Source organism: Fusarium sambucinum, chromosome II, assembly GCF_050947815.1.
Source record: "Fusarium sambucinum isolate potato_lamoka chromosome II, whole genome shotgun sequence".
Taxonomy (NCBI): Eukaryota; Fungi; Ascomycota; class Sordariomycetes; order Hypocreales; family Nectriaceae; genus Fusarium; species Fusarium sambucinum.
In genome coordinates this window covers 3,891,477-3,918,997 of record NC_139293.1, presented here as the reverse complement: position 1 = coordinate 3,918,997, position 27,521 = coordinate 3,891,477, and the positions used below count along the sequence as shown (strand labels likewise).

The 27,521-nt window shown below is 47.5% G+C and overlaps 14 protein-coding genes across 14 annotated transcripts; 6 read left to right on the top strand and 8 right to left on the bottom strand.

The window, feature by feature from the left end:
• Positions 1-21: 21 nt before the first annotated feature.
• On the bottom strand, positions 22-1,217 carry FSST1_008184 (M20 family metallopeptidase; the record flags this gene model as incomplete). Its single annotated transcript, XM_083225042.1, has 2 exons — positions 22-221; positions 269-1,217. 2 exons carry the CDS (start codon positions 1,215-1,217, stop codon positions 22-24), a joined length of 1,149 nt encoding a protein of 382 aa, XP_083084145.1.
• A 226-nt stretch (positions 1,218-1,443) lies between these two features.
• On the bottom strand, positions 1,444-1,995 carry FSST1_008183 (acyl-CoA N-acyltransferase; the record flags this gene model as incomplete). The annotated part of the gene is made up of 1 exon (XM_083225041.1): positions 1,444-1,995. One exon carries the CDS (start codon positions 1,993-1,995, stop codon positions 1,444-1,446), a length of 552 nt encoding a protein of 183 aa, XP_083084144.1.
• A 565-nt stretch (positions 1,996-2,560) lies between these two features.
• Positions 2,561-3,745, bottom strand: FSST1_008182 (pectin lyase fold/virulence factor; the record flags this gene model as incomplete). The annotated part of the gene is made up of 2 exons (XM_083225039.1): positions 2,561-2,974; positions 3,026-3,745. The coding sequence occupies 2 exons, from the start codon at positions 3,743-3,745 to the stop codon at positions 2,561-2,563; spliced, it is 1,134 nt and encodes a 377-aa protein (XP_083084143.1).
• A 1,627-nt stretch (positions 3,746-5,372) lies between these two features.
• FSST1_008181 (SDR family NAD(P)-dependent oxidoreductase) lies at positions 5,373-6,415 on the bottom strand (the record flags this gene model as incomplete). Its single annotated transcript, XM_083225038.1, has 3 exons — positions 5,373-5,542; positions 5,591-5,810; positions 5,867-6,415. The coding sequence occupies 3 exons, from the start codon at positions 6,413-6,415 to the stop codon at positions 5,373-5,375; spliced, it is 939 nt and encodes a 312-aa protein (XP_083084142.1).
• Positions 6,416-6,812: 397 nt separating this feature from the next.
• FSST1_008180 (Zn(II)2Cys6 transcription factor domain-containing protein) lies at positions 6,813-8,141 on the top strand (the record flags this gene model as incomplete). The annotated part of the gene is made up of 1 exon (XM_083225037.1): positions 6,813-8,141. The coding sequence occupies one exon, from the start codon at positions 6,813-6,815 to the stop codon at positions 8,139-8,141; it is 1,329 nt and encodes a 442-aa protein (XP_083084141.1).
• A 61-nt stretch (positions 8,142-8,202) lies between these two features.
• On the bottom strand, positions 8,203-9,483 carry FSST1_008179 (secretory lipase-domain-containing protein; the record flags this gene model as incomplete). The annotated part of the gene is made up of 1 exon (XM_083225036.1): positions 8,203-9,483. One exon carries the CDS (start codon positions 9,481-9,483, stop codon positions 8,203-8,205), a length of 1,281 nt encoding a protein of 426 aa, XP_083084140.1.
• Positions 9,484-9,848: 365 nt separating this feature from the next.
• FSST1_008178 (transcription factor domain-containing protein) lies at positions 9,849-12,027 on the bottom strand (the record flags this gene model as incomplete). The annotated part of the gene is made up of 2 exons (XM_083225035.1): positions 9,849-11,861; positions 11,917-12,027. The coding sequence occupies 2 exons, from the start codon at positions 12,025-12,027 to the stop codon at positions 9,849-9,851; spliced, it is 2,124 nt and encodes a 707-aa protein (XP_083084139.1).
• Positions 12,028-12,577: 550 nt separating this feature from the next.
• On the bottom strand, positions 12,578-14,585 carry FSST1_008177 (amino acid/polyamine transporter I; the record flags this gene model as incomplete). Its single annotated transcript, XM_083225034.1, has 9 exons — positions 12,578-12,694; positions 12,755-12,840; positions 12,893-12,938; positions 12,987-13,536; positions 13,584-13,845; positions 13,903-14,058; positions 14,107-14,176; positions 14,232-14,436; positions 14,491-14,585. The coding sequence occupies 9 exons, from the start codon at positions 14,583-14,585 to the stop codon at positions 12,578-12,580; spliced, it is 1,587 nt and encodes a 528-aa protein (XP_083084138.1).
• A 1,546-nt stretch (positions 14,586-16,131) lies between these two features.
• Positions 16,132-17,730, top strand: FSST1_008176 (uncharacterized protein; the record flags this gene model as incomplete). Its single annotated transcript, XM_083225033.1, has 1 exon — positions 16,132-17,730. The coding sequence occupies one exon, from the start codon at positions 16,132-16,134 to the stop codon at positions 17,728-17,730; it is 1,599 nt and encodes a 532-aa protein (XP_083084137.1).
• Positions 17,731-18,486: 756 nt separating this feature from the next.
• FSST1_008175 (uncharacterized protein) lies at positions 18,487-18,939 on the top strand (the record flags this gene model as incomplete). The annotated part of the gene is made up of 1 exon (XM_083225032.1): positions 18,487-18,939. The coding sequence occupies one exon, from the start codon at positions 18,487-18,489 to the stop codon at positions 18,937-18,939; it is 453 nt and encodes a 150-aa protein (XP_083084136.1).
• Positions 18,940-19,989: 1,050 nt separating this feature from the next.
• FSST1_008174 (uncharacterized protein) lies at positions 19,990-20,381 on the top strand (the record flags this gene model as incomplete). The annotated part of the gene is made up of 2 exons (XM_083225031.1): positions 19,990-20,320; positions 20,377-20,381. 2 exons carry the CDS (start codon positions 19,990-19,992, stop codon positions 20,379-20,381), a joined length of 336 nt encoding a protein of 111 aa, XP_083084135.1.
• A 966-nt stretch (positions 20,382-21,347) lies between these two features.
• FSST1_008173 (uncharacterized protein) lies at positions 21,348-21,728 on the top strand (the record flags this gene model as incomplete). Its single annotated transcript, XM_083225030.1, has 1 exon — positions 21,348-21,728. The coding sequence occupies one exon, from the start codon at positions 21,348-21,350 to the stop codon at positions 21,726-21,728; it is 381 nt and encodes a 126-aa protein (XP_083084134.1).
• Positions 21,729-23,625: 1,897 nt separating this feature from the next.
• On the top strand, positions 23,626-24,906 carry FSST1_008172 (isoprenoid synthase domain-containing protein; the record flags this gene model as incomplete). The annotated part of the gene is made up of 4 exons (XM_083225028.1): positions 23,626-24,058; positions 24,113-24,141; positions 24,199-24,422; positions 24,477-24,906. The coding sequence occupies 4 exons, from the start codon at positions 23,626-23,628 to the stop codon at positions 24,904-24,906; spliced, it is 1,116 nt and encodes a 371-aa protein (XP_083084133.1).
• Positions 24,907-25,876: 970 nt separating this feature from the next.
• On the bottom strand, positions 25,877-26,808 carry FSST1_008171 (uncharacterized protein; the record flags this gene model as incomplete). The annotated part of the gene is made up of 2 exons (XM_083225027.1): positions 25,877-26,358; positions 26,409-26,808. The coding sequence occupies 2 exons, from the start codon at positions 26,806-26,808 to the stop codon at positions 25,877-25,879; spliced, it is 882 nt and encodes a 293-aa protein (XP_083084132.1).
• Between the last annotated feature and the right edge of the window lie 713 nt (positions 26,809-27,521).

Genomic DNA, 27,521 nt, shown 5'->3' with positions numbered 1-27,521 from the left:
GACGAGTGAATGGTGCCATTTTCAGTCCTTCAACGAACGATGTAGGCAGTGAGATACCAGCATTTTATAGCCTTTTACGGCCTCCTCTAACTCTGATACCCTCAAGTGCTCATGGTCAGAGTGCGCCTCTAGAATCGAGCCTGGCCCGTACAGATATTTTTTATGGATTCCTTTGAGAGATGGAATGTCGGTGCCATAGTTGACAACAATGGTATCGAAGCCTGTTCCAATTTAGCGTCAGCCTTTCATGTAAAAGACCTTTACTTACCAGCAACATCATAGTCAAGGGGTACTGGATCGACAGCATATCCGCTAAACTCGACAACTAGGTGCTCGTCACTTGCCTCGACAATCTGCGAGACTAGATGTTTCATTCCCTCAGCTGTTCCCGCTGCAATCCTCGCACTGCCGATGGCAGAGGCATCTGCCGGGATGACATTTGGAGCTACACCACCCTCTATCCTACCAATGTTGATGGTAGTGTTGCCAAACTGGTCGCTGCACGGAAGATCGGCTTGCTGAAGAACTGAAAGCCCGCGGACAAGACTATCAATAGCGTTGCTACCAGTCTCAGGATACCCGGAGTGTCCGGCTTTCCCTTTTGCTCTGACGGTGAAACGCAAACCGCCTTTGTGTCCTGTGGCAAGCTTGAGTTCCGTGGGCTCTCCAAATATGACAGATTCCCAGGACAAGCCCAGATCATTTGCCGCTTTCATACCGTCTCCGCCAGTCTCTTCGCCCACCACGAAGAGAAGTGCAACGTCTCCCGTGCTAATCATATTTTTCTCTTGCAATTCTCGGACCGCAATAACCTGGGAAGCTATACTACCTTTTGCATCGACAGTGCCTCTACCCCATATCTCATCACTGCGCCTTTCGTAGGGCCAATACGGCGGAACAGTGTCAAGATGAGACGTCACTAGAACGCGAGTCTTTCTCGCGTCACCATAGTAGGCTAATATGTTGTTTCGATTCTCGGCCACGGTCTGTGCCTCGACAGTGAAGCCAGCATCTTCGAGATACGTTGTGAGAAAGTCGGTGACGGCCTTTTCCGAACCTGTAATAGATGCTTGCTCAACGAGGGATTTGTGTAGCTCAAGCAACGGCGATGGTTGTTGAATACTCGGCGATTGACGCGAAAGCGGAGATTGGGTGTCGCCTAGACTGAAAACGATAGTCGTGGCAGCTATGAGGCATAATTGTTTGTTGAACTTCATGTTGACTAACTTTGGTATGAAGCTTTCCTCGGGAGGTAAGGCGGGGGGTTGGGACATACGTGAATGTCTCAGCTTAGATCAGCACGTCTTAGTCAAGATCGCCATCCACCTCAATGTAAGACCTTTCCCGCGTTGCACGTGTGACCATTGATGAGTACCAACCATCGTACCGTTATTATGTGGAACATCGTGTGCCCGACTAATGCGCTATTTTATTAACTAGCTCTTAGACAAGACTCTTCTCAAACACTCTATACTCCGTTGGTCCAGCTAACAACTTGAAGAGATCAGGATAATCGTCACCAAAGTTCCCCAATTTGACAATTTTATATCCCATTCTACCGTACCAGCCCAATAACCTCGCCTTTCCCTCATGGTGAAACGTTGACGGGACGAGGATTTCAAGCTGCATAGTTGTGCAACCCCGACTTCGGCACTCGTCCTCCGCGAAGACAGTCAGCTGGCGTCCCAAGCCAGTGCCTTGAAGCTTGGTGTCCAGCGCCAGCATCCCAAACTCTCCAAGAGCGGGTGTGAGTAGTTTAATGAAGACACAGCCGATGGGTTCATTGCTAGAGACGAGGTATGCGACCGCAAGTTGACCGGTTCGAATAAATTGTGCGATCTCTGACTCTGAGGTGCGCTGGTATGAAGGAACAAATATATCGCTCTCCGCTTTCTTATAAGATGTGTTCACGATGCTGGCGAGGGTGCTAGTCAGGGTTTTATCGCTCGCGTCGTCCACAGAAGGGATTTTGACAATGGTTTGTAGCTTATCCATCGTTGGCTTATGTCGTAATGACCCGGTACAAAAATTGGATGGGAAAATGGTGTAAGACAGAAGGGATGTGGTGAAAAGAGTCAGAGGGTAAAAGACTGTCAGATTAGGAATCATTCAGGACTGCGAGATTCATCTCACGTCAGTTACTGAATGAGCGATTAAGAACCAATCATATCGTGGCCTGTCTACGCTAACGGGTCCAGAAGAACAGCCTTTTTAAACCTCCGCTTAACCTGGGAAGTGGAAGAACCCGCTTATACTCGTTGGACGCATTCGATCAAGCGTCATATTGTGAGGAAGGTTGACTGTTAAGACATTTTTACTTGGGGATGAACGTGAAGATCGAGAGTTACATGAGATCATCTTACTCGTAGTTAGTTCACCTGCATACATAAGCCGTGGGTGGCAAGAACATCTTGGCACCGAAGTCTCTGTCAACATCATGTTTCTATATACTTTCCGCCTTGATAACAAAGCCCGAAAGTTCGATATTATATACATAGAAAGCTAAACTACCTCAAATAGTCCTCAGGAGAGGCTGTCCGACAGACCCCGTTGACTACACTTAGATAGTACCGAAACCAGCACTGGCAGCAAGACCAGCGATGGAAGAAGCAGGCTTAGCCTCAGCAGCCTTACCGCCGAAGGTGCTGAAGAAGGTTGAGTCGGTACCAGAAATAGAACCGGAGTTGTCGTACTTGTTAGTCTCGCAGACGTGACCAATGTCGCTGGAGCAAGCAGCGTTGGCAGAAGCATCAGGGCTAGAGAAGATGGCACCAGTGGATCCCTCCTCAATAGCAGCCTTGACGTCCTGGAACAGGTTACCCTCAGCGAGGATCTTGGCGTTGTCGTTAGTCTCGAAAGCGTGGCCAGAGTTACCCTGCCAGTAGTTGTTGACGGCGTGGAGGACAGTATCGCCAGAAACCTTGGGGGCTCGGCCGGAGGTCTTGAAGATGTAGTTGTTCTTGAGTGTGACCATCTGCTTTGTGGTTAGTATTTAGATGAAATCAAGCTATTAAAGATTACTCACGTCGCTGGAACCGGTAAAGTACATGGACCAGTACTGGTGACCGTCACAGGTAGCAGACCACTTGCTCTCGCCGTTGATGTGGTTGTTGGTGATGGAAACGCGGTTGGTAGCGCTGGTTCCAAGGACGATGTGCTGGCGACCAATGTTGGAGGTAGTAACGTGGTCAATCCAGACGAGGTCAGATCCGTCAACCTGGATAGCATCACCTCCCCAAACGTACTGAGGGTTGAGCTCAGTGATGTGGATGTTCTGAATGATGATGTTTTTAGCACCCTTGATGTAAAGACCCTTGCCCTTGATGACACCGTTGGCGCCAATACCAACAATGGACTTGTCAGAGTTGACGACGATAGGGCTCAGTCCAGCCTTGTCGTAGGAAACGTCGACCTTGGGGGCGTCGGGCTGGTAGTTGTTACACCAGTCGTCCTTGTTGATAGCCTGCTGGCAACCGGATCCAGTGCCCCAAGGAGCACAGCCCTGCTCGGAGGCGGTTCCCTCAGTTCCGGTAAAGTCGAACTCCTGATCGAGGAAGATGACCCGGGTTGTGCTGTCACCGAGCATAGAGACCAGCTCGTCGGTGGACTTGGGATAGGCTCCCTCAGCGCTGCCTCCACCTGTAACCTCGGAGGCGAACCCCTCGGGGGTACCAGTCACACCGGCGGCGGAAACGTTGGAGACCAGCGCGGCGAAAGCCACGGAGAGAATGGAAAGAGACTTCATCTTGGAAGGAGAAATAAAAAGAGTGAATAGACGGAAAATGGTAAAAGAACGAATGAATGTAGACAGAACGAAAGTGGAATGGAATGTATCAGTAAGAGAGAAGAGAGAGACGGCACTCCAGATATATTTATTCCAACAACATTTCAGTAGTACTTACAATCAGCGGATAACCCACTTTCTCCAGAATATCTCTCTAGACTGCTCCTATGTCGCTGTTTACTTGAAACGTCCCTACTCGGGTCGACACACCAGGCACAAGTTGTCATGACTGGCGGAAATACTACACCACTGGTTCTTCCGTGGAACTTCGGCCGGATTCTTGGTTGCCAACCTTGCGCTGAAACGGCGACATCAGGGATGGCTTTGGGATTAAAGGAGACGTACTGTTGTGGAGCGTGTGTTTCAAGCGGCTCTTGAGTCAATTAGCCTCGGAACAGAGAAAGACAAGCTTTCTTGGTGTTGACGCCGAGAAACCTCGAAAAGGGTTAGAACTGATTATCTGTCGACTCGTTTATACACGATAAACGAGAAATACACTCAATTGACGATCCAACTCGCCAGTGCTAAGGTTAAGGTTGTCAATGTTCCAAAGACTGTTTTTAGTGCTTTAATGAGAGTGTCAGTGCGTGGAACAACAACAGGGTACCTGAAGCAATTGTGGACCAAGGCCTCATCAGCTCGTTCTCGTTGCTTGTCCCAGCATCGATCGTAGAACATAAGGCGGTCGGTTTCATTTAAAAAAAAAAAGTAGACGGAAAAGATATGGCATTGACCTCGCTCTCATGACCCCATTCTCAAGTCTGATTCACAAGTGCTGTTTTTGTCCTTTTAGCAATATTCCAAGTTCATTGATGGAAATTGTGAGTCTACGATGACGCTGAAGTTATGAATTGAGTGCAGTGCACACTGATAAAGACGGAATATCCCAGCCTGCGATTACTCCAATGATGGCTTTGTCAAATCCGTACGTCATGATTTCTACAGCGGAATTGCATTTTCCCGCCGGTCATGTATCTGAACAAAATGCCAGCTTCAACCGAACCAATTTAACATCTTCATTGGTGACGAGTCACGGAAATAAAGGTACACGATAGCCTTAGAAGAACATATCGGCGTATGTTTCTTCGGCGAACTTAGTACCTATTTATCAGAGTAATTATGATCTACATTGTGGTGGGTACATGTCACGTAACCTTGGTTCGGGATGTGGCTGACAAGACATTTCGGAAGAGTGCCTGTGTTCTATAGTTAACGACTTTAGAAAAGCGAGTAACTTATAGGAGTAGAGTTCCTGCAACTAAGTTGTGGCAGCTCAAAGGATGAGATAGTGGCTTTAGTCTGTTAGGTTGGCTTATTATAACAGGACCTCATGCCCGGCAATCACCAAAAGTATGTTGAATCCGCCATACAAGTATTTTACACGATTTGGGCGAGTGGTAGGTGAGATAGATATATCTAAGATTAAAAAACAGGGGCATACGCCGGGTGGTCTGATGATGCATTGTTTTTCTGGAACCCAGTAATGCAACGTTTGACCAGTATGGACTTCATCCAAACAAGAGTCTCCGAAAGAACTCCGCACAATGTCCAAGTATGGCGATAGATCAACAATTGTGTAAATCCACGGCTAGTAGCCGCTGACGCCAACCCGGAACATCGAAGGGTTTTGTTCGATCTTCGTACGAAGTGGCGCACCCTTAAGCTCGTTGACGTCCCATTTAGCCCACACGAAACGACCATGAAGGAACTCGGCTTCTTTAGATGCTGCCCAGACGGCAAAATCTCCAGGCAGTTTAACTCGAATCTGTCAGCTAGTCACTACAGTCAAAAATGATTGTAACTCACTGTCGTCCCATTGAAAACTGTTCTCATCGGTAAACCGTGCAAAAGCCTCGGTGTAGTGGAGGCCTGGCTCAAATGTGATGACTTGCATCTCGCTGGAGGGGACTGTCATGGCGATATGGTTCATCATCATGGTAAGGGCGCTTTTGGTGAGAGAGTACAGAGGGATGGGTACAGACAGCTGAGTTGCGTGAATGGCGATTGTGGAAAGACCAATGAGTGCCTTCAAGGGTGTTAGCTTCATGTCTACACTCAATTGGAAGTCATAAAGGAACGAACCAGCTTTCGATCGGGGTTTGACTCTCTCTGCTTGTGGAATAGGCTGGCCCAGAGATACGGAGCAGTGACATTGACTGTCAGACCGTCTTTGAATGTTTCAAAACCAAGGCCGAGCAGAGTGTTTGGCAGCCACATCTTGGCAGCGCTTAAGACAAGAACGTCAACAAAGACGCCATCATCTGCAAGCTTTGTCCAGAGCCCATAGGTAGCAGCCTCGTCTGCAAAGTCATTGATGATGGGGACAACCTCAACTCTAGGGTATTTGGCCTTTATCTTAGCAGCAGCTTCATCCAAGGCATCCTGACGACGACCCGTGATAATAAGGCGTTCTGCTGAAGCCGCAGCAAACGATTCGGCGATACTGAAACCAATACCAGTAGATGCACCAGCTACAAGAATTGTATGACCAGCTTGAGATAACTCAGAGCGAGACGGTGAAATTGCTTCGTATGACTCGCGGTGGATTTTGGTTACGAGGTCGGTGCCGCTTTGGGGAATGTCTGTGTTTTCCCAAGGGTTGTCTTGTGGCGAAGTAGCAGTAGAAGGCATGTTGACGGACTGTGCAAGAGAAATAGTTGTTTTGCTGTGATGGGCTTTGAGTTATGATTGTGATGAGTGGTTTGATCGACACATCGAGTTATGAGTTTGGTGGTTCATTATATAGTAAGTAGATTGCATTCTATCCATAGGTACTTGACATAACGAATTCGGTATGATGTTATAGGTGATACTATTCAGCCCGCTAAAAACCCGCCGGCGACTAGTGATACAGGGGTCTGTTCATCACTATAACGTGCTGGAATGTAAGCCAAAGTTCCGCTAAACACCCGCAGAATCCGCATATTTCCGCAGTACGTGATGACAAAGATCATTGATGTTCACGTTATCTCTTCTTTGTTGTTGCTGACAGTAAACATTCCAACTGAACATACCCGCAACTTCCACAATGGGTTCCGCCACGAAAGTCAAGGCGTGCTTCTCATGCACCATCGGAAAGCGGAAATGCGACAAAGCACAACCCGCCTGCGGCCGCTGTAGCGACAGGAACCTAGAATGCCGCTATCCTCTTACCAAGCGGAAAAGACCACGCGCACCCGCAGCAGAGTTGGAATATGTCAGCCGAAACGCGGTCAATGAGGCACATTTGGTCCAAACAGACACTGTCTTTCCCTCAATTCCTAGCGACCTGGTCGACCCTCAAGAATGGGCTAGAAGTTTGGGAAATTTAAGCACTCTGGTCGGGCCTGGATTCCAAGATGATACTGAAAGCTCTACCACCACCTCAAACCAGGGGGATGCTACGCACTTCTTCCTCAAGCCAGACGCTTGGATCATTCAACACATTCCTTTTACCACTCCAACCTTCTCGAATTCTATCTGTATGAATTATGTTAAAGGCATCCACGAGTTCTTCAGGGAATGGGTCACCGATGGACACAGTTCTTTCATGCATAGACAACTCTATGCGGACTCAGAATACCCAACTGCCATCCAAGATGCATTCGCTAGCATAACGTTGCACAATGCCAGGACACCATCAAATGAGGATATTGTTGACGGGATTATTTCCTCCAAAGTATCAGCGCTACTCAAATCTTATCCCCACACCGACGGTGATGTTGATGCATCAACTGATATAGACATACGAGAGCATCTGTCTCGCACACAAGCCTTGTATGTCCATCTAGTCCTGGCGCTCTTCTCATCGTCGATTGGAGCACGTGCAAGCGCAGAGCAACAGATTCAAACCCTTTTGTCCTGGACCCGTCAGCTTTGGGAAGCAGCTCTTCGGGACCCAGACATATGTCAGCCTGAAAGCAGCGACGGATCTGCCGCATCTACCAATGCCATTGTTCTGGATGTCATGTTTGACGGCGATACAACGCCTCGTCTGTGGCGATCGTGGGTTCTATCAGAGAGCATTCGTCGCATCTGGCTAATGACTACATCTACTATTGGCGTCTACCTGACACTGCGACAGAAATGGGCAGAGTGCCATGGCGGAATCTATTTCACTGCTCGCAAGGACCTTTGGCAGGCAAAGTCAGCTTCTAGTTGGGCATATGCCTGTCAGAGTGGTAGTCCATTATTCATTTGCAGCTTGGAATGCGAAAGCCTCTTCTTGACTGCAAAGGCACCTGATATAGATGAACTTCTTGTCAATATGTTTACTATCATGTGGGGTATTGAGAGGGTCGAGAATTGGTTTGCGCGGACTGCTGAGCCTGGGCGAAGTGTTCGAGTATGGAGGGACAATGGTCCAGCCAAGAACTAAGAATTGCTATCTTTGGAACAATATTAACGACATGATCACAAGAACAAAGAAAAAGGCCATCCTATCCGGAAATATCCACTGTCACATCCAAAACGCTCTGCTTTGCAGAAGGCGACACATACGACCCATCAAAGATACTCCAAAGAAATCGGAATGCCCTTGGCTTCCCGTTCTCAATCTCAGAAACATGGCTCCCAACAGTGTTTCTTTCATAGATGATCTCAGCGCCAGAGTTGCAAAGCTTGACAACAGTTGCATCTGTCCACTCAACCGGACAGAACTGATCATTTATAGCCTTGTACACAAATATCGGCATTAGAGGAGTTCTTCCAGACCCTAGTTTTGCCTGTTCATCGTAGAGATTCTGTAATTCAGGCACCCTGAGATCTGAGACGCCACCTTGGAAGAAAGAGTAAATGTCTCGTCCCGAGAAATGCTTCACTGTCTCGGTGACTTCCGTATCTAGGACGGACATGAATTCATCCTTCGTGACTGGGATAAGACGGCTTTCCAGATAGCTCCTTGCCTCTGGGTATTGGGACGTGATGCCCAGGAGAATGGCTGCCAATGCACCGGAAATCGGGCTCTTGTTCAGCTTGTCGAAGTCGCCCGAGACGTTGTCAACAAAACCACCCAAAACAGTTCCATCAATTTTTACATCGGGGGCATATTTTGATTGAAGCTCTGCGGCGGCGAAAGTGGCAATCGAACCACCGCTGTAGCCCCAGATAGTAGTGTTATAGCCAGAAGATTTGCCCAGATCCAGCAAGTGATGGACTGTTCGAATGGCATCAACAGTGGCATGACCACCCTGAACACTCGCGCCAAAGGCAGAAAAGGGCCCCAAGTGATCCGGAGTATTGACAACCCATCCGAACGAAAGCATCTCTTCGATCAACGATGTACTCGACTTTATCCCAAGGCTTGGCTCACTTCTCGCCATAACACCAGAGAGAGCAAAGGATGGGCAAGAGTCAAAGTTCGCCGTGTTATAGGCGAATTGGTAAGATAAGACTGCCATCTTGCCTGATGGAGAATGATAGATTGTTGAGGGAATGAACAGTGTGGTGACAGCCCATGATGGCTCATTCTTGGAGTCTGTGGATCGATATAAAATGTGGTAGGCAGCTGAAGAGTTTCCTACAACTTCCGAGAGTTTTGGTACAGACGAAATACGAAGAATGTCGCCTGGTTGCTTGGACTCCCATCCTTGAGGTGGTCGATACCATGGATCTTTGCTTGGGGGTAGTGATTGTTCGTGAAGGGCAACATCTGTATCAACGCTGATATCTGCGGCGCGTACCGTGGCACATAGATCACGGAGCCAAGCCTGTGACGCCATTTTGTAATATCTTTCGGAGTAAAGTCAGGCTCCCGGAGAGAAAGAAGGGAACAAAGAAAGATTGTCTCCAGTTGATCAATGAGGAGAGAAATAATCAGCTCATTGCGCCACATGCTTACAGGCAGATGAAACCCAGCAGGGATCGTCGCTTACGGTGACGAAATCTGAACGTTGTACAAATACGACGTCGTCAATCTGATGAAATGGTAGAGATGGAAAAATACTCGGATGTCATGGTAGTTTTATCGGGTCTAGATAGCAGAGAGAAGAAAGAAAAGTAAAAACTTAAATATATGAGAAGAATAGAAAATATAAGTGTTTATAAATATAGAACGATGTGCATCTTGGGTATAATTATGCTTCTACTATCCAAACAGCGACCGCAAGTTATTCTCCTCCATCACGTCGATCCAGTGCACCGAAAACGCATTAGGCTTCTCTTTGTCATACTCATCCCATATCTTCTGCACCAGCGTCTTAGCTACCTCTATAGGTCTCGGCGGTAACAGGGCCTCCAAAGCATCTAGCCTGCCGATAATAAAACACCGCGTATCGACAATCCTCAATCGAGACTCGGACATTGTAGACAGACGATCTATATCCTCGTCTGCTTGAACGAGTTGGCCTATGTAATCGGAAAGACCGCAATGCTCTGTGCTGCCGAGATCGAAAGGCGATGGCGTCGCAACAGGTGCTTGGAGTTGTGACTCAAGATTGGTAGACGAAACATCCGGAGGTTCGAAGCGTAGGCCGGTACTGGCTGTTATGCAAAGGAGTGGTTGGGTCATCTTACTCCCTGAATCAGCAGGGAGCTGCTCAATAAGTTTAGCCAGACGAAGACTCAAAGGCGTAATGCACTCTTCCCAGGGAACGTGGACATCGGCTGGACCGGCCAGATTATCTGGTAATCTCAACAGAACCAACTCTGGAAAAGTCTGGTAAATATGAATCAAACCAGCCAGACGATACGCCTCAGCAACGTTAACAAGATGTCGGCATGGGGTTTTCTGATCACCAGTTTCCGTATTTGCAGGAGCAGACTCGAAATCCAAACCTAGTAGCTTCTCTTCCAAAGATTTTGCTTCCTCGATCATTCTCAAGGCGGTCGCGTGATCTCGTGTCGCAAACGGGCCGGGATGTTTAACGTGATAGCGATAATTTCGGCAGAGTCGCAGTGTCTGAGTTAGCAGCCGCGAGACTGTGTTCGATACGCCTGTCCACGGGTGTGGCATGTCGTCGACAATGGGGTCCACAGGCGCAGCTGTTGGATACTCATCCAGACTGATGTCGTCGATCTCTTCAACGCCTTCGGCCTCATATGATATAAAATGGTTCGTATCTGAGACGACAGACAGTAACATTTCGCAGTATTGCCAGCTCTTGTTAAAAATGTTCAAGAGCTTCCTCTCTTCTTCCGAAAGTCTTCGTTTCTGTTGATTGACACGATGGAGAAGAGCCTTGGCCTCTTTCAGAAATGGTATACCCAATTGCGTTGCATTCAGCCAACAGATACTCGTGCCAATACAGAAAAGACCATAGATCAAGCCCATCGGTACAGTATCTAGATTTGGCGATGACTTGACGACTCGTAGTTCTGCCTCGATGACATCTGTGGCGTTCTTCATCATTGAGATAGAAGTCTTTTTCATGTGCGGCATTCGTGAGGAAAGATAGGCTGATGACATGCTTTGAAGACTTGTGGACACTGCTTCGGATGTAGACCAGAGAGCTGTGGCCATCATTCGATTCGCATTGGTGGGTGAATCATATTGTGACCATAACGAACAGACATCCCGAAACCAATAGTCAACAAGTTGAGATGAAAGATCTGTGATGGGTGGTGGTAGAAACAATGTCGAGTAACTCTGCTGCGTCGGAAAGAGAGATAATTCGGAATTTTCGGAAAAGCTTTGGGAAGTTGGCGACAAGTCTAAAGCATCGGATATCCAAGAGAACTCCTCTATCGGAAGTCCCTCAACAGGAAGGTCCATAGGAAACTGTGTCATGAAATTGTCCGTTGCCGTGTTGCTTTGCGTTTCCTGGTCAAGCCCGCGATGCCCAGACTCTAACGGTGACGCATCGAGTACGAACTCCCCAAAAGATCCCTGGTCCACAACATCGGTAGGACTCAATACTGAACTGGTGGTAGTGAAGGATGCCATAGACGCTGTGTCGAGTTGCCTCTTTGGTGGTCTTCCACGGCGCCTTTTTGCAGGACATGTTGACTTTGGTGATGTTGAAGTTGGAAACTTGTACTGGGTTAGTTCGGCTGTCTTTTCGTGCTTAGTGGACCATCGTAGTCCGCGCTGGTAACCGCCGCATTGAACGCCTCGTGTGATGCAGACCTGGCATTCTGGTTTTGCCTCGTCGCATTTGAGCTTTGTGAGTGTGTCAGTTTTATTTACTTATTCTGGGGTTGGCTTGTTCACGTACGTGTTTGTTCCGACATGTCAAACAACCAGACCTTGACCGAACAGCGACTTTCCTTTTGGCGATAGGTCTATTGCCTACATCTGATTGAGAAGTACCGAGTGGGGACTCCATGGCGAGTCAATATTGATCAGTGGCGCGAGGAAACTTGCTCAGACTCATCAAAACATGCTCAGACTCGGCAAGGGTGATGAATAAAGAAGTGAAATGAGTTGAACGAATTGCCCCCTTCCCCGCAGAAGTTGAAGGTGTAACCTGATGAGATTGGTTTAGCGTTGGACGGCAATTCACATCCTATCTCAGCTTTCATTCGCTGTAGATAGGTGTGCTCCGTTACCGGGGTACGTAGCTGTACGCCCTAGCAAGCTGTCACGGTTGTGAGTACAGGGGAGGCATCCTGATCAACAGTCAATTGTTTAGGCAGTTGTATTGCAAATGGTACACGTGGAGCTCGTGTTTGTATTTACTGATGAATTAGATGAAATAGCCATCAATGCTTGATTCTTGTCGGTTTAGAGATGCCCATCGTTCATCATACGCCAGTCAATTGTTAGCGCATCCAATCTAACCCAAGTCAAGATGCCTCGGCAAAGTAAGTCCAGAGTACAGTTTACAACATGATATTAATATCAACTATCGCGACAAATTCCAATAAAGTCAACAACTACTTTCCCTTTTCATCAACATCTTGTTTCCTGCTCGCAATATTCTTTTCTTCCAAGGCGAGTTCGTCCGTCACTTCAGAGAGGTCAAACCTTTCGCCCAAAATAATATCGAGTTCCTGTGAATAAAATATCAGCGACAGGCGAACAAAGGCAGAGACTGGGAGTATTGTTCTTACCGGGCCCTCGAATGTCTTCTTTCCATACAACACCCAATAACCAATCAAAAAGATAGCAAAGATGCCGATGACACCTGACACGTAATCTAGACACCGTCAGATTACCATTTCGAGAAGTAAAAGAGGGGGGAGGTATACTCATCAAACTGGCAGTGACTGGGAGCACTGGTGGGAAGCAGAAGAACTGGAACCATGTCAGCTGTTGTAGTATCTGGATATTGGATAGACTGACTATTGAGGTGATGAAAACGTAGAGCACCGCAATGTAGTTTATGATTAGTCCCCACACCTTGCCAAATCTCCACGGTGTGTTGTTGGCTTGAGAATCCTGGAACTGTGTCAAGATATCCCTTCCCCTCACAATGAGTGTCAATACTGGGATAGCATATGACATGTTGAGGAGAATCGTGCAAGAAGAGACGAACGCGTTGAACGCGACGGTCGGTCCAAGGTACAATAGTCCGAAGATCGCATTGAACACCCACGTCAGAACAATAGTTCGAACAGGTACTTCCCATCTCGGATGGATGTGGCTAAAGTAGGAATGATACGGAACGCCTTTGTCGCGAGCCATGGCGAACAAGAGTCGACTTGCACTAGTAATGGAGCCGTTCGTGCCGTGGATAAAACAAATGGCTAGCATCAGAGTTAGGAATGTGGTTCCCGCCCGGCTACCTGTTGATTGGAATATGAGTTCGACGATGGGCAATCCGGTGTTCGTGGCAACTATGCTTGGGAGGTCTGTCAGGCAAAAGAGCATGACGAGTATGAAGATTGTTCCCCTATCTTCTGTCAGTATCAATCATTCTCGACTTCAATCCCAACTTACGTGGTCCCTCCAACACCAACAGCGTACACCATTGCCAGAGGCGCGTCACGAGCTGGTGTGGGCATCTCCTCCGTCATGTGCAAAACGGCATCGTATCCTATGAGCGACAGAGCCGACTGAAGTAGTCCCAGAATCCACGCGATTCCATCATTCCATCCTGTTTCGTTTTGGAAGGTCGCAAAAACAAATTCGGGGTCTGTTTTATCCGAGGTTGAGAGTAGGACGACGCTGGCAACGAATACGCTGAGGATGGACCAGTACACTGCGGGCAAGTCAGTTGGTTACTACGGTGAAAAGGGATGGATGAACAGATACTCACAGGCCAGGTTGTTCCATGGACCCAAGATACGATTTCCAAAGGTCATGGATAGTGTACCGAACGTCAAAACGGCCATGAAAATTAGGTATGTCTTCCATGCCGCCACAGAGTAGGTTCCATTGGATGCGACTACACAAGCGGCCGAAATAAATTGTGCTTCTGGGGTTCAGTCTCGGACCGTTGGTACTGTGAAGGGAAACTCACCTGCGAAGAACCCCTCGGTCGTGACGAGTGTTAGCCAGCCACAGATGTTGATGTAGCCGACCGCGAAGCTCTAGACGATGGTTTTTAGCATGGGATACATTGAAGGAAGTTACTGGTCTACTTACCATAACTTTCCTCCACTTCTCAGGGGTCAAGGCCCATTGGAAGTGGTACTGTCCACCAGCTGTGGGCCAGATGGCGGCGAGCTCACCAAGGCTAGCAGCTAAGCAAAAGTTACATAGCACGCAGAAGATGAACCCATATAAGAATGCAACAGAGCCGCCAGATGGAAGAACGATGGATAAACTACCTGCTAGACAAATCCAGGTACTGTCCGTCACACATCAGAAACATAGCAGCAGGTAAAGTTGGGGCTCAACGCACTTGAGAATGGCAAATGTCATGGCTACCATTGTGATCTTGGACAGGCGTGGCCTGAGGTGGCCCTCTGACGAGGGAGTATGCGTGTGGCTAGTCATTGTTACTTCTGGTGGACTATTCACTCTGACAGAACTCAAGATTAAGATGGGAGACAGAGAGCGAGACTATGACCTGTATATGTTCCTCGGAAGCGACTAGTTTGTAGCTAGGTTTGCGGAGAAGGTCTTCCACGCTGTTGAATGTATCCGGCTAACGGTTCATGGCTAAGGTAGTCAATCCCATGCCCTCACTTTTAACAATATTCTTAGTTGACAGTCAACTCTAAACGTAATACATATCATTCTGCTCCATCTTCCCCAGGTTCCACCATTTCAGCGCCCGCACGATCGCTATAGTACTGTCTCGAAACTCTACTGCCCCGCGTTATACGATGTTCCAGTAGGTATTTTTTATTGAATTAGGAATATCAGTCTAAAATTGCCGTTTTGAGGATAGTAAGACAAGATGGCTGTGTGTTTCCCCCGCAATAGACTAAAGTTGCCAGCCACTGAGAAAGTGTTGTGATTCGTGCATCCTCGCCACTTGGGATGCTGCACTTTAATTGAGGACCAAGAGGAATGGCGGTTCTTGGGGATATTCAATAAAGATATTGCCTGGAAGAGGAATTTCTTGCCTCGACTTTTGATCAGGTGATGGTAAATCAGGGATCAAGGTGACGCAGTGGACAAATTGCTTTCGTTGCCTACTTCTTGGAACCTGGCTTGTTTGTTTGCACTTTGCAAATCGAGTCACATCAATTGCAGATGTTAGACCAAGCAACTATCAAGTCGAATCACAGTTACATAATAGGAACATGGAATTTGGGACTTTCGCAAAAGAGTATCAGATAATACGTCTTGATTAATAGGACTCTGATGATCTGTTGCCATACCCTGTAACTGTCATGGAGTTATTATCTTATCTTATCATGATATGATAAGAGCTTATCAGCCATCTATCTTATCAGGGGAGTTTGGTCGTCGCGTTCCATACCATTCGAGACCCGTGTCAACATGAGACAAATTGACTTTTGTTCTTTCGTAATTGGAAAGTCTGGGGAAAATAACATCACCGCCAACTAAATTTACACGAGAGAAGCAGAAACACGTCGAATCGTCAAGAACAACCATGGAAATTGATGACCTCGCAAGCCAGCTTGTCGCCTTGGCCAGCGCTAATGCTGCCGAGACACGACGTAGGATTGGGTGTAGCGAAGTCTCCTCGTGATTGAGATCATGCCAGGAATACAGGTAATAGGTGATAGACTCAGCGCAATTGAATGATGTCATTTATAGAGTTAAGTCTGCCGAGGGTCAACCTAAAGAGAAAGGCAAATGTTGGTAGTCGACAGTGAGATTGGGGGAATTACAGGCTTATCTGCACTAAAAGTGGCATTACAGTGGTCTTGCTCCATCTGCTGCCTGCTCAACCAAGCCAGGCCACCTACGAGACTACCAACAGGCACCAGCACTGGGCGTAGTCTCAGAAGACAAGGTTCACGGACAGAGGTTCTATAAGAACACACGACAGTTTCACCAACAAACAAATCATCATGTTCATCCGACTAAAATCCGTTCATTGATTGTTCTCTAGAACAATCACAACATGGCTTCTTCCGCAAGGACCCTCCATCCCGAAATCTGGGACAACATCTGTGCCCATCTCACACCCCCAAGCCACGCAAATCTACGCCTCGTTTCAACCACATTCAACAACATCGCTTTGCCATGGAAATACAGAAGTATACGCCTAGAAGCGTTCGGACCATCAGTTGAGCGCTTCATCAACATCGCCAAAACCCCAGAGCTTCGTAACCTAATCCGAGAAGTCACCATCGACACCCGTGTCGATCTCGCCTGGCAATACGCCTGGAACGCCAGCTACCCTTTTCCCACAGCTTTCATGAACGCGCTACCCTACCTGAGATACTTCACCAACGCCACGGCTCTACATATCCGATTCGAGCAACATTGTGGCAATCAAGATGAATTGTATAAACTGAGCATTGAAGAGACCTATCTCTTTCGGTACAAAGTTCTCGACACCATTTTCCATTGCGCTGCGGGTTTGTGGACTCTCGAGAAGCAGCTAAAGATCGACGAGGAACTCGATGAAGAAAGGTATATCGGGAAAGACGACGAGAAGAGCGACTACAGTGATCAAGATCTTCAGTTTCGTGGCTGTTGCTTTGCGCTTCAGGAATTGACCATTGCTAACCTGGCCGACTATGCCGATACAGATATCTCGGACTCCAAGGCATGGAAAACAATCATGGCTCTTCCAACCCTCGTCGACTTCAAGCTTTTTGTTACAACCGAAGAAGACGAAGCTTCCCCAGAGAGAGAGGTTTACCTTGCCGAAAAATACGAGTTCTTTGACAGTCTGCCCTCAACATGGTTGTCCCCGAACCTCACTCAGAACTTGAGGGTCTTGTCGCTGTATTTCAAAGACTACTGGGGTTGGTTCCCAGTTATGGATCTTCGCAACTTTGGTCACGAGTCCCCGTTTCCACAACTCAAGGTCCTCGCCCTGGGGAACTATGTCTTCTCCCACGATTGGCAGATTGAGTGGTTTCCCAAGATTGGAAAGGAAAATGGCAGTGGAGGACTGGAAGAGCTATACCTCGACGATTGTCCAATTCTATTCCATGCGACCCAAAAAGCTGTTGACGAGCACGGGTATCCTGATTACCTTTCTATCACTGGGATGGATAGACTTGACCCGGAAGAGCACGACTTCCACCTTCGATGGCACGGTGTCCTTGCACAATGGAAGGATTCAATGGAAGGACTCAAAGTGTTTCGAATGGGTTGTGGAGCATGGTTAGAGCGCCCGGAGAGAACATACCGACTGATTTCTGATGATCCAGACTATGCGGATATCGATGACAGAGTGCTGAGTCATCGTCTATCGCACAACACACACAGGACCTTTGCTTGCCCAACACCATCAGGGGAGGAAGGCCAACCAGAAATATGGCGCCATGGTGAGGGCCTCGACGATCAAAGATACAGCAGGATGACATACATTACCTACGATCTTGGCATGGGGCCTTCACCGTGGATTAATGATGATGAAAACGAAGGAGAATTTGAGCTGGAAGAGGGTGTCACAGGCAAGGATGATGTTGCGTGGGATGCGATGATGGCTGCGATACAGGCAAGATGCATGAGCGAAGGGAGATTGTACGACCTAGATACTTAGATATTGAAACTATCTGCACTTCGCCGTCATCCACATCTGCTTTGTCAACGACCTACCGGCTGAAATGAGGCTCCAGAAGTACAGTTGACCAGCCACTACCAGAAGATGGTGTAGGAAACATGAAGCATAACGAGAGGCACGAAGACAACAAAAGATTGACTAAGCGCACTGGATCAATGCAGTGCGTGAGATCAATGCCGAAAGAGGATGCGGCATCACGTTGGCTATGGGAAAACGTCTACAGAGCAGGAAATGTGTTAGCCAGAAGCAATACTAAGAGGGCTCGCAGAGCTGGATACGAGAGGATGGCGAACAGGGACAAACATCTGCTATGTTCGAGGCACAATGCGGAAGTTTCAGAAGCAGAAAGAAGATAGTGAGATTGATAGAAATACGGATAAAGCACCCTTATCCACAAATCGATACTATGGCTGTGCTGAGTTGACTGAAGAACAAAACAGCTGATCTAGTGCCTGGGCTATGAATATTCACCTTTATTTTTGGAGCACGTTCCACCTCGTAGTGGCAGATATTTGAAGGGGTAGTTTAGCTGTTCAGAATTCCTCTCTGTTGCTCCACCTGCAAGGCAAAAGTCCCCCTCTTCATCCTCTCATCCTCTTCCCCTCCTCAGCCCTTCACAACAACATCACTATTTTTGGCCAACTCCAAACCTATCTACGGTCTTTTTGGTATCAGCAATCGAGATTTCTATTGGTAAAACATTTATATCAAGTCCTTCATCCGGAACATATCATCATGCACTTGTCGATCAAAATTCCCCTCCCCTCTCTCAAAAGGTGGCCTTGCATCACGGGCGTGAACGCTCACAACAGCGCGCATATCACAACCATCGAGCCCTCTCACGAGGAAAACACCTTCGAAGAAATCGCCAACATCAGCGACGAAGTCGAGTCTCTTCATGACTCTGATGACGAAGTCCCCTACCCCGACAGCCCAATCACCTACAACGGCGGCCAGTACCTAGACGCAGAAGACTACTTCTACCACAACGACGGAAAATACTTCGAAAAGGCCCTACGACCAGAGAAGAAGCCAAAGCCTACTCAGCCAAAGATGGACGCCTACCTCTTGAATGAACTGCACATCGCCATACACGGAGAGAAGGACCCAGAGGTCATCAAGATGGAGAACTATGTCAACGAAATCAACAAGCAGCCTGACGCACCTCTCCAGCCCAAGGATCCTTAGAAAGGATTGGGAGGGCACGGTGCTCCTGCATGGTCTATTTGTACGCGCTGCAAGGACGATAGACATGCGAACGAAAAGGCGCACAGAAAGGTAGCAGGCTTGCTCAAGTTTCTGGAGCCGGGGATGATGCCCAACCGACATGGATTGCAGGAGCTGATCATGAAGTATCCTCCGAAAATGGTTCGACGACGAAGTATTTAGAAGGAGACAGGGCGATAGAGTGGCATGATGGTTCGCGAGAATGGAGGAGTCACTTTTGCATGCGCAGCTCAGATTGGAGAGTGATGTACAATTGGGTAATGTCTTGAGATGGATTGGACAGAGATTTGCAAGAGTCAGGATGTGTCTTTGGCCATAGTAGCATTCTTGTTATTGAGATCATTTTGGCGACCTCTTGAGATATCATCAAGCTAATGGGAAATTTTACCCTTGCCAAGGAACGATGAAGTGACTGCCATTTTCCATTAAATCGACACTGCATGCCTGTTGAATCATCATCATCTCCGAGAGTGACTTTCACATAAAGTCACATGTCCATGGAATTGGTATCTAGATCACCTCTCTGCTGGCTCATACGAGCATTATTCGTCCCATCAGGACTGGTACACCGCAAAAACACATTGTTGAAGACGTATATAAGAGTTCTCCTAACTGTAGTTATACTTAAAGCCGACAGAAACAGATAGTTTCTTTCGTAATGACTACACTGTTCAACAGTACTCAAGCATGTTGGAGTTTTTGCAGTTGTCGATCAACTGTGTGTGACCAAAGCAACCAGAATATATCTAGTAGGAACCGGACCTGTCATGCCAGTGCCAGCGTCTGACAGAGATGCATGCAATGTATAAACGCGACTTTTTAAAACAGCGCTAGTGTGAGGCTCAACCTTTTGTCTTCTTCATTTTCATCTCTTCTTTTTTCTCTTCTCAAACATCCTCTTGTGAGTCTATCTTTTTAACTGCAATCTTTGCGCCTCATTCACTTCAGAAACGAAGAACACTCTGTCTTTGATACCATATTTCTGGAATTCACTTCTACAAGATTTTAGTCATGTGTCCCGGCCAGATCCACAACCACAAAGACGATTACGAACTCGTCCCCCACCCCAAGCACGGCATGGGCATTCTCGGCGACGACTACGAGGACGCCGAGTGGGACGACTGCGATTTCGAGGTCAAGAAAAAGAAGACCGACCCCAAGCCCATTGCGTCTGCTCTCGAGGCCAACAAAAAGACATCCGATATCAAGCCTGCCGCCTATGCTCCCAGCAGCAGCAGCAGCAGCAGCAGCGATAAGAATTTCGAGAAGAAGAAGAATCCCCAGGAAAAGGCTCGTATGAAGATAGCAGCAGCTATCAAGTTTCTTGAGCCAGAGCTCAACAGTAAGAATCGCTTTGCTCCTCTATTGACGACCCGTACATTAACTAATTGAAAACAGAGTAACTGCTACAAGAATTGTCTTTCGATACGGAGAATGTTACCTATGGTGGTGAGGCAAAGAAGGGGATGGCAGAGAATGGACGAGCGAAACGGATGAGATTGGCTAGCACAACAATTCGACTGTTTCGACGATTCCTTTCCACCAAGTTGTTTTGGACATCAAAAAGACGCGAGTCTTTTGCAGGCATCCGGTACCATGACTCTCAATTGTATCTTACCCTAATTCTATCCTTGAACTGAAAGCCTTCCATCCCTTCTCATCAAAAGCTGCGTGAACCTGAGAAACCGGTGACTCGAATAGATCACAACCAAATGAACAACTATTCCCTTACATAGATTTCGGCTTTTCTTTGTACTCGACCAGTGTCACCACACTGCACGTTCTAATCTCTGACTTCGTGATGTGGCAAAGTAGTTGCGCCGTTCTCCTACAGCGAGTTCCAAGCCGAGCTCGCAAGGTACGATGTTGTTCTTTCTTAAAAGCAACAAAGTAGTTATACACTGGGACACTTCGAAAATAGTCGCTGTTTTCAACGTGCTGTTCTTGAACAGGTCGTAGATCAGTTGTTCTTGTGTTCAACGTGGTATAAAGAATTTGGTGGGTGAACAATACCTCTGAATCCCATTGTTCCATTCTAAACATTTACATCAGCGCAGCTCTGTTCGCATCGCTCAGCTAATCCTCAGATCAGTCACAAGCTTGTCTGCCTGTTTCCCTTTCCATTCAACATACGCTGGGAGATTCACCATGGGGCAGTCGGCCAGCGCCTTGTCCCTCTCCTGCAACTGCATGTTCGCGGGCCACAGTTCGACCTTGATCTCGCATTCTCACCATCACAAAAACTTCCCCTTCTCCTTCATCCGCATTTCTTGGTACCATCACTGTTGCATGTTAGCTCTTTTACCCGATACTCCCTACGAAGACACTCAAAAGCAACAACATCGATTCTCGATATCACATTAGCCAAAATGGAGCCCACAGTCAAGAAGAACCCCCCCAACCGAATCCAGCTCGGAGACGACATGGACGATTTCGTTCTTGTCTTAGATCCTGCTCGCCGTGTCAAGTCACTTGGCGGTGCGGAAGGCCATGAGCTGAAGAAGGAAACGGCCGCTTCCCAGAAGGACGTCATTCCAGGCAAGCCCTCCAAACCACAGGTAGACAACATACAGAACTCCGCCAAGCCTCCTACAGCCGCCGAGAAGAAGGCTCTTGACGAGTACCACGCCGATATACGCAAGTTAGCCGAGGATTCGATGCCCGAGCGTGACGGCCTCCGCGTTGCCTGCGAAGACTGGTTTTGCACCGATAGAGGATCACGTCGCTTCGATCTCGGTGATGAATGCTAAGAATTCTCCTCCTCCCCCTTTTTTTGCTGTGTTTTTGTTTCTGTCCTGTTGTTTGATCTTCACTAGTAAGTCATCCCCTACTATACGTGGGTCAAGTTGATCGTAAGCTTAGGAGTCAACGGATGATGTCCGAAACACTTTCAGTATCAAGACATATGTTTTGTCCGTGTTTTCAACAGATTTCGATGTGTCGGCGTTTGGTGTGTGTAACGAGACTGGAGGCATAGGGAAGGTTGGAAAATCCATTGAGATATTGCTTGTTGATATAATACCCCATTCTGTAGTCCCATCCTTGTCAGTAAGTATTTTCTAATACCCTTGAGTTACGATTCATGCTAATTTATGTAAGAAACGAGTTTTTGACTAGTTGTACCAGGTAATTCCTGGAAAAGACTATACTAGACCGTATAAGCACGTTTGACTATCTTACATTAGACACGACCAGCGCTACGTTAGTGAGATGAATGAAAGTAAGCCTCAACCCAAAGAAACACTAGCAACCGATGAAACAGTCTGTTCTCTGCCCATCTTTGGTCCGTTTCTCGCGGCGAGTCCGAGCGTCCAAGGAAGACTGGGGTACATGACGCGACCGATTAATGCAATGCTACCGAGAATTAGGACTAACGTATTTTATAGCGTAGAATTGATAGATTACGTGGCTTTCACTAATTCACTGGTAATCCGAATCTAATCTTGCTAGAGTGACAACAACACACAAGGACCAGGTTTGGTCGACCAAACAAACACAGGTGGAGAGGGTCGGCACCGCGCGTGGTAGGTCATGAAAGTTGCGGTTGGCTTGCAGGGAAACCGAGCTGTTGGCTCTAGTCACATGTTCCATGCTCAACTGTAACCTCTCAAACGGTGAACCGCCGCATTGGTCAATGCCGTCCTAGCAGGGGATAAGTAAAGACCAAGACTTGTTCTGGGACAGACCATGTAACCAGCCATTAGTCATGGAGACCTTGACATGCGGCTAATGCGGGAATTATCATATCAGTAATTGCCTCTGAACATATGTCGCTCTGCGAGGCCCATACGACAGGTATGTGGAGGAATCCATTCAAGCCAGTCTACGGATACCATTATCAGTTGAGAAAGTCCAGGCTAGACCAGGGACACGGCACTACTGCAAGTGCTGTCCTGTCGTTCCAGGGGAGCCCATGATCTGGATTGTGTCATTCCACTAGCCGAATCCTCTTGAACCCCTGGGCTGGACCAGGGTTCCATCTAGAGCCACCGGTCTCCGTCCGAAGTGGGTAACAGACCCGTGGAAACGGCTTGCAACAGTGGGTGCAAGGATGCTGAGGTGGAGAGAAAGGAAGAGACAAGATTGCAATCACACCACGTCAAAGGTGAATTGGGGAGGACAGAGTACCACTGCATATCAAGTATGGGTTACGTTACCACGCGTATGTCTATCACTTCGTATGTACCCCATCTCGATGCCGGCACTCGTCAAATCACACTCGGAAACGATCCATCACGTGCCGTACTAGTCAACCGACTTATCAACCAAAGAGCCACTGTCGATGGATCCTCTAATAGAAAGACGTTGGTGAATTAAGTTTTCTTAAATCCTTGCTGGCTTGATTCCTTATCCCTGGAGCACATATTACCCCTGACGGTTGTAGCCGTTATGGAGTCGTCCCGAACCGATGCATCCGCCGTCAGTTCATGGTCCGTTCACCGCCGACGCTATCGTTGAACAAGACAGAAATTCCTTTAAAGGGTAGCATAGTTTCGCGGGAACATTAGACTAGTAAATCCATTTTATAGTTCTGCGGCTCCGATACTCTTTTCTATACTCTTACACCATATATTTGATCTCTTTACGTGGCCTACATATCACATCGTGCTTTGTATCTTAACACTCTATCCTAAACCCTACTACACAATGCCTCACAAAGACGTTCCCCTTAGACCAGTAAAGCTGGCTTTTGATCCTGTTGGATCAGACACCCTCGGTGTACCGCAGCTGGACTTTGCGTCTCTATTCCGAGAGGAAAACGTTCCCGAGGATGCCCCTCTTGTTCTTAACCCAGAGGAGATGGGTGTCCCATGGAACACCTCTCTTCCTTGGACGAGACAATCCAAGTTCTGGGTTCACGCTGAGGCGGCTGGATATGATTTGGCCAACGCAATCAGTCTTGACAAGGCATCAGAACGAGGCACACTACCCATGGAGTTGATGGATGAGCGCCGCAAGTGGAAGATTGATGAGCTAGTTGAGGATGCCCTCTCTTGCTGTGTATATCTTTATCCTACATCATCTCCTACCAGATTGGCATTGTTGACCCAGTCTGTCCTGCTACTATTCCTCCATGACGGTATGTCGATATTGGACTATAGCTAAGGAATCAATCACTGACATAAGAATATAGACGTCATCGAACGAGGAGCTACTCAAAACGTAAGAATCCTATTTATCAGTCTGCAAACTTGGTACAATATACTGACAAGTCTTTAGGAAACCACAGTGGTGGACGAGTTTCTAAGCATGGCCCCCAAGAACAAGCATCTTAAGAAATTCTGGGCAGAAGTTTTAGAATGTGATCCCGTCCTTGGGCCAGATCTGCTTTATGCTATTCACGCTTTCGTCCGCGATGGTCGTGTCAAGTCGCCATTTAAGCAAGATCACTATGCCACATTGTCTGATTACATGCTTTACCGTCGAAATGACGTTGGAAAGACGTGAGTATATTTCAAAGCATCTTTCCTGAAATCATACACTAACTCTGAACCCAGATTCATGATTGCAGCTATCCGCTTCGGCAGTGGCGTGCGCCAAACAGCCGAGGAACTTGCTCCCTTTGACGAGCTTGCTGATCTTTACGTCAGACACTCAATCCTGATCAACGATCTCTACTCGTATGACAAGGAGGTTCACGAGGTCAAGACCATCAACGCATCTATCGTGAACGCAGTCGCCGTCACAGAACAGCTGCTTTCCGTGTCGCCTGACCTGGCCAAGAACATTACTAGAAACATCACATTCGACATGGAGAAGGAGTTTTACGGCATGTGTGAGAAGTTTATGCACAATCCCAAGGTCAACGATCGCCAGCGTGTTTTCATAACCGCTCTGTTTGATGCGTTGACGGGTAACATTTTCCACTCTGCTACTTTGAGCAGATACGTTCGTCACGGCGAGAGGCCGCTTCCTTGCAAGTGTTAGATATGGAGGAGGTACCCTTGTAATGTTTATAGCTAGCATATGTCCTGCATTTTAATACCACAGCACACGATTTCTTTTTTCCCGCTTTGTTTGTCTGTTTTACTTTGCACAAGTCTATTGGGAGGAACATAACCTAGTTAGTCGGATACGCACATGCGAATATTACAAGAGTCCGTGCATAATAATCACTATATATACCTGCACACCTAGGCAAGGATGCACGACACTTTGACATGTTTTCTTCGTAAATCCGAACTAAAGCCAGGGGAATATTTTGCTACTTGCCACGATCACACTTCTTGCTTGGCCCATGGAGTCGTATTTATCCCACTGTAGTAGCACAGCGCACAAGCCCCTGATGCTACCCTGCTAGGATCGGAGAATGGGATGACAAGGAGAGCCTTGACTATCAAGGTTGCGTTACTTGACGTAAATGCCGGGGAAGCGGGTGAATGGTCAAATGACCCTGCTCATTGTGACATTCCGCATCAAAGTCTCTTTTGAGAAGACCATATTCTCGCGTCGTGATAAGTTTCTGATAGTATTTTATAGAAGGTATCTTATTGGAATCTCTAGAACGGCCCGATGATGAGTGCTTGTGGAGCAAAGGTCTCACCGCTTGTTGGTTGTTAGTTGTTGGTCGCTGACTGTTGGTTGTTGGTTCTGATGAAGGGATCATACCATACCTATGAGTGGGTCGCGTAATTGGAGGATACCCTCCGGCATGCCCTTAGCGGGATGAACCCTGAGCCGAACATGCTCCAGCATAACCGGTCAAAGGTAAAAGCATGTCTGGATGCCAAGCTTACCAAGGTATGTCAGTTCTGGACACAGTCGGTGGGCTTCAGTCGAGGAATACGAAAATGTGTGTGTAGCATTGCAGTTAAGCGCTATGAAATTACTGATCTGCAACGAAATAACCCCATTGTAATAGGGTTCAGCGAGTGTAATTACATTGAGGAAAATATGATCAGTTGGAGTTGCCAGTCGCCTTCAGGCTACCATGTAGACGGAGCAACGAATTCTCAAACCCACTCAAAAGAAGCGAAAGTCCCTTCCCATCAGTTTCCGCAACCTGGTCTTTGATGATAAGGCTCACCAAGTCCTGCAACTCAGTGGCCAGGCCCTTGTCAGCGGTTGCCATGCCACCCAAAAAGCTCGTAAGGACATTCATCATAGGGTTCAAAGATGCGTTCATACTGGGGCTAGCACCCAAGGAGCGAATGACCTTTTCAAGAGTTCTCAGCAGCTTGGTGAGGAGTTCGTCGATCTCCTCAATGATGGTTTGACGCTCGCTATCGGTCAGGTTGAGAGCTTTGGTATTGCGCGTAGCTGAGAGTCGGCTCAATAGGGCGGATAGGATGGTGCGGATGCTGGAGATCTCTTTGACAGTATCGGTAGTTCCCTTTTTCTCCGAGAGCTTTCCAGCATCGACTTGGGCGAGAATAGTATCTGTAGTATTCTATTAGAAAGCGAAGCGTGTATAGTTCTGACACACGTACCAATCTTGTCTGTATGAACAGTTACTTGGGCAAGAGTGCTGTCCAAGTCATCGATAATATCTGGACCACTCTTGAAGCCTGTAGTGAAAAGCTTAAGCGTTACCAGTCGCTTCGGGTGTTTCTTATACGATTTTCCCGAGCCCTTCTTTCGTGAAATCATGTAAGTTTTGGTGAGGGCCTTGTCCTTACTGGACTTGGACCGTTTGACGTTTGTTGTTGCCTTTTGAGCCTCGGGGTTACCGATGTAGCCATCGAGATCGACTAAGAGAGCGTTTAATGCTCCCTCTTCAGCACCGGCATCGAAAAGATGGGACTCCCGGCCAGCAAGGGACTTGTCGGTGGTGGGAGCAGCGATAGAGCTAGTCGCCAAAGCGGCAGCTACAACTAGAAAGACCTTCATATTGGGCACGAAAGTAATTGGTTGATGATTAGCTGAATAATCTTGATGAGATACTTGTAGTTGTCAAATTTGAGAGGATACGACTCACGACTTTATACATTCATTCGTAAGGGTCCAACATAATCATGACTTGAGACTTAACACCATTAAAATCTATCTTGGCATGGCTGATCCTCAACGCATCATGATAGCTCTGTGACATAAACATTTCTCACTTCATAAAGAGCTGAATGCCACTGACGCCAATCACGTTCTTGAATGAAGGTTTATTGTGCCTTAAACCAAAGGCAGATGTTCATACTTTACAGTTGGTATGAAGCTATTCCCAGAAGAGTTGCTGTGGCTTGTCGATCACACCCGACGTCGTCAAAATAAAGTTGCAGCAGCCAGATCCGGGCACCCGCATCGTGGGTTTGATACGTCAGATTTCATTTTCTTCGTGGTGGTGTTGTGCCTTTGTGGGTTCAGTTACGATGGAGTCTTGGAACATGCCAGGTTCAGGTACAGATGCAGGTACCTGACCCTTTTTATGACTTCATGCATGTCGGCTGGCTTTGGTTTGGCGACCTGCTGTGCCACTTACGGCAATTTCGGTATCCCGCGGTTTGCGATGGAGTAAAAAGTGTTGAAGTGCTCCCATTGACTCGGGTCATTGCTCTCATAACGCGACGGTATGCAGCCACAGGCATATTAGCAACACTACTTACTGTGCA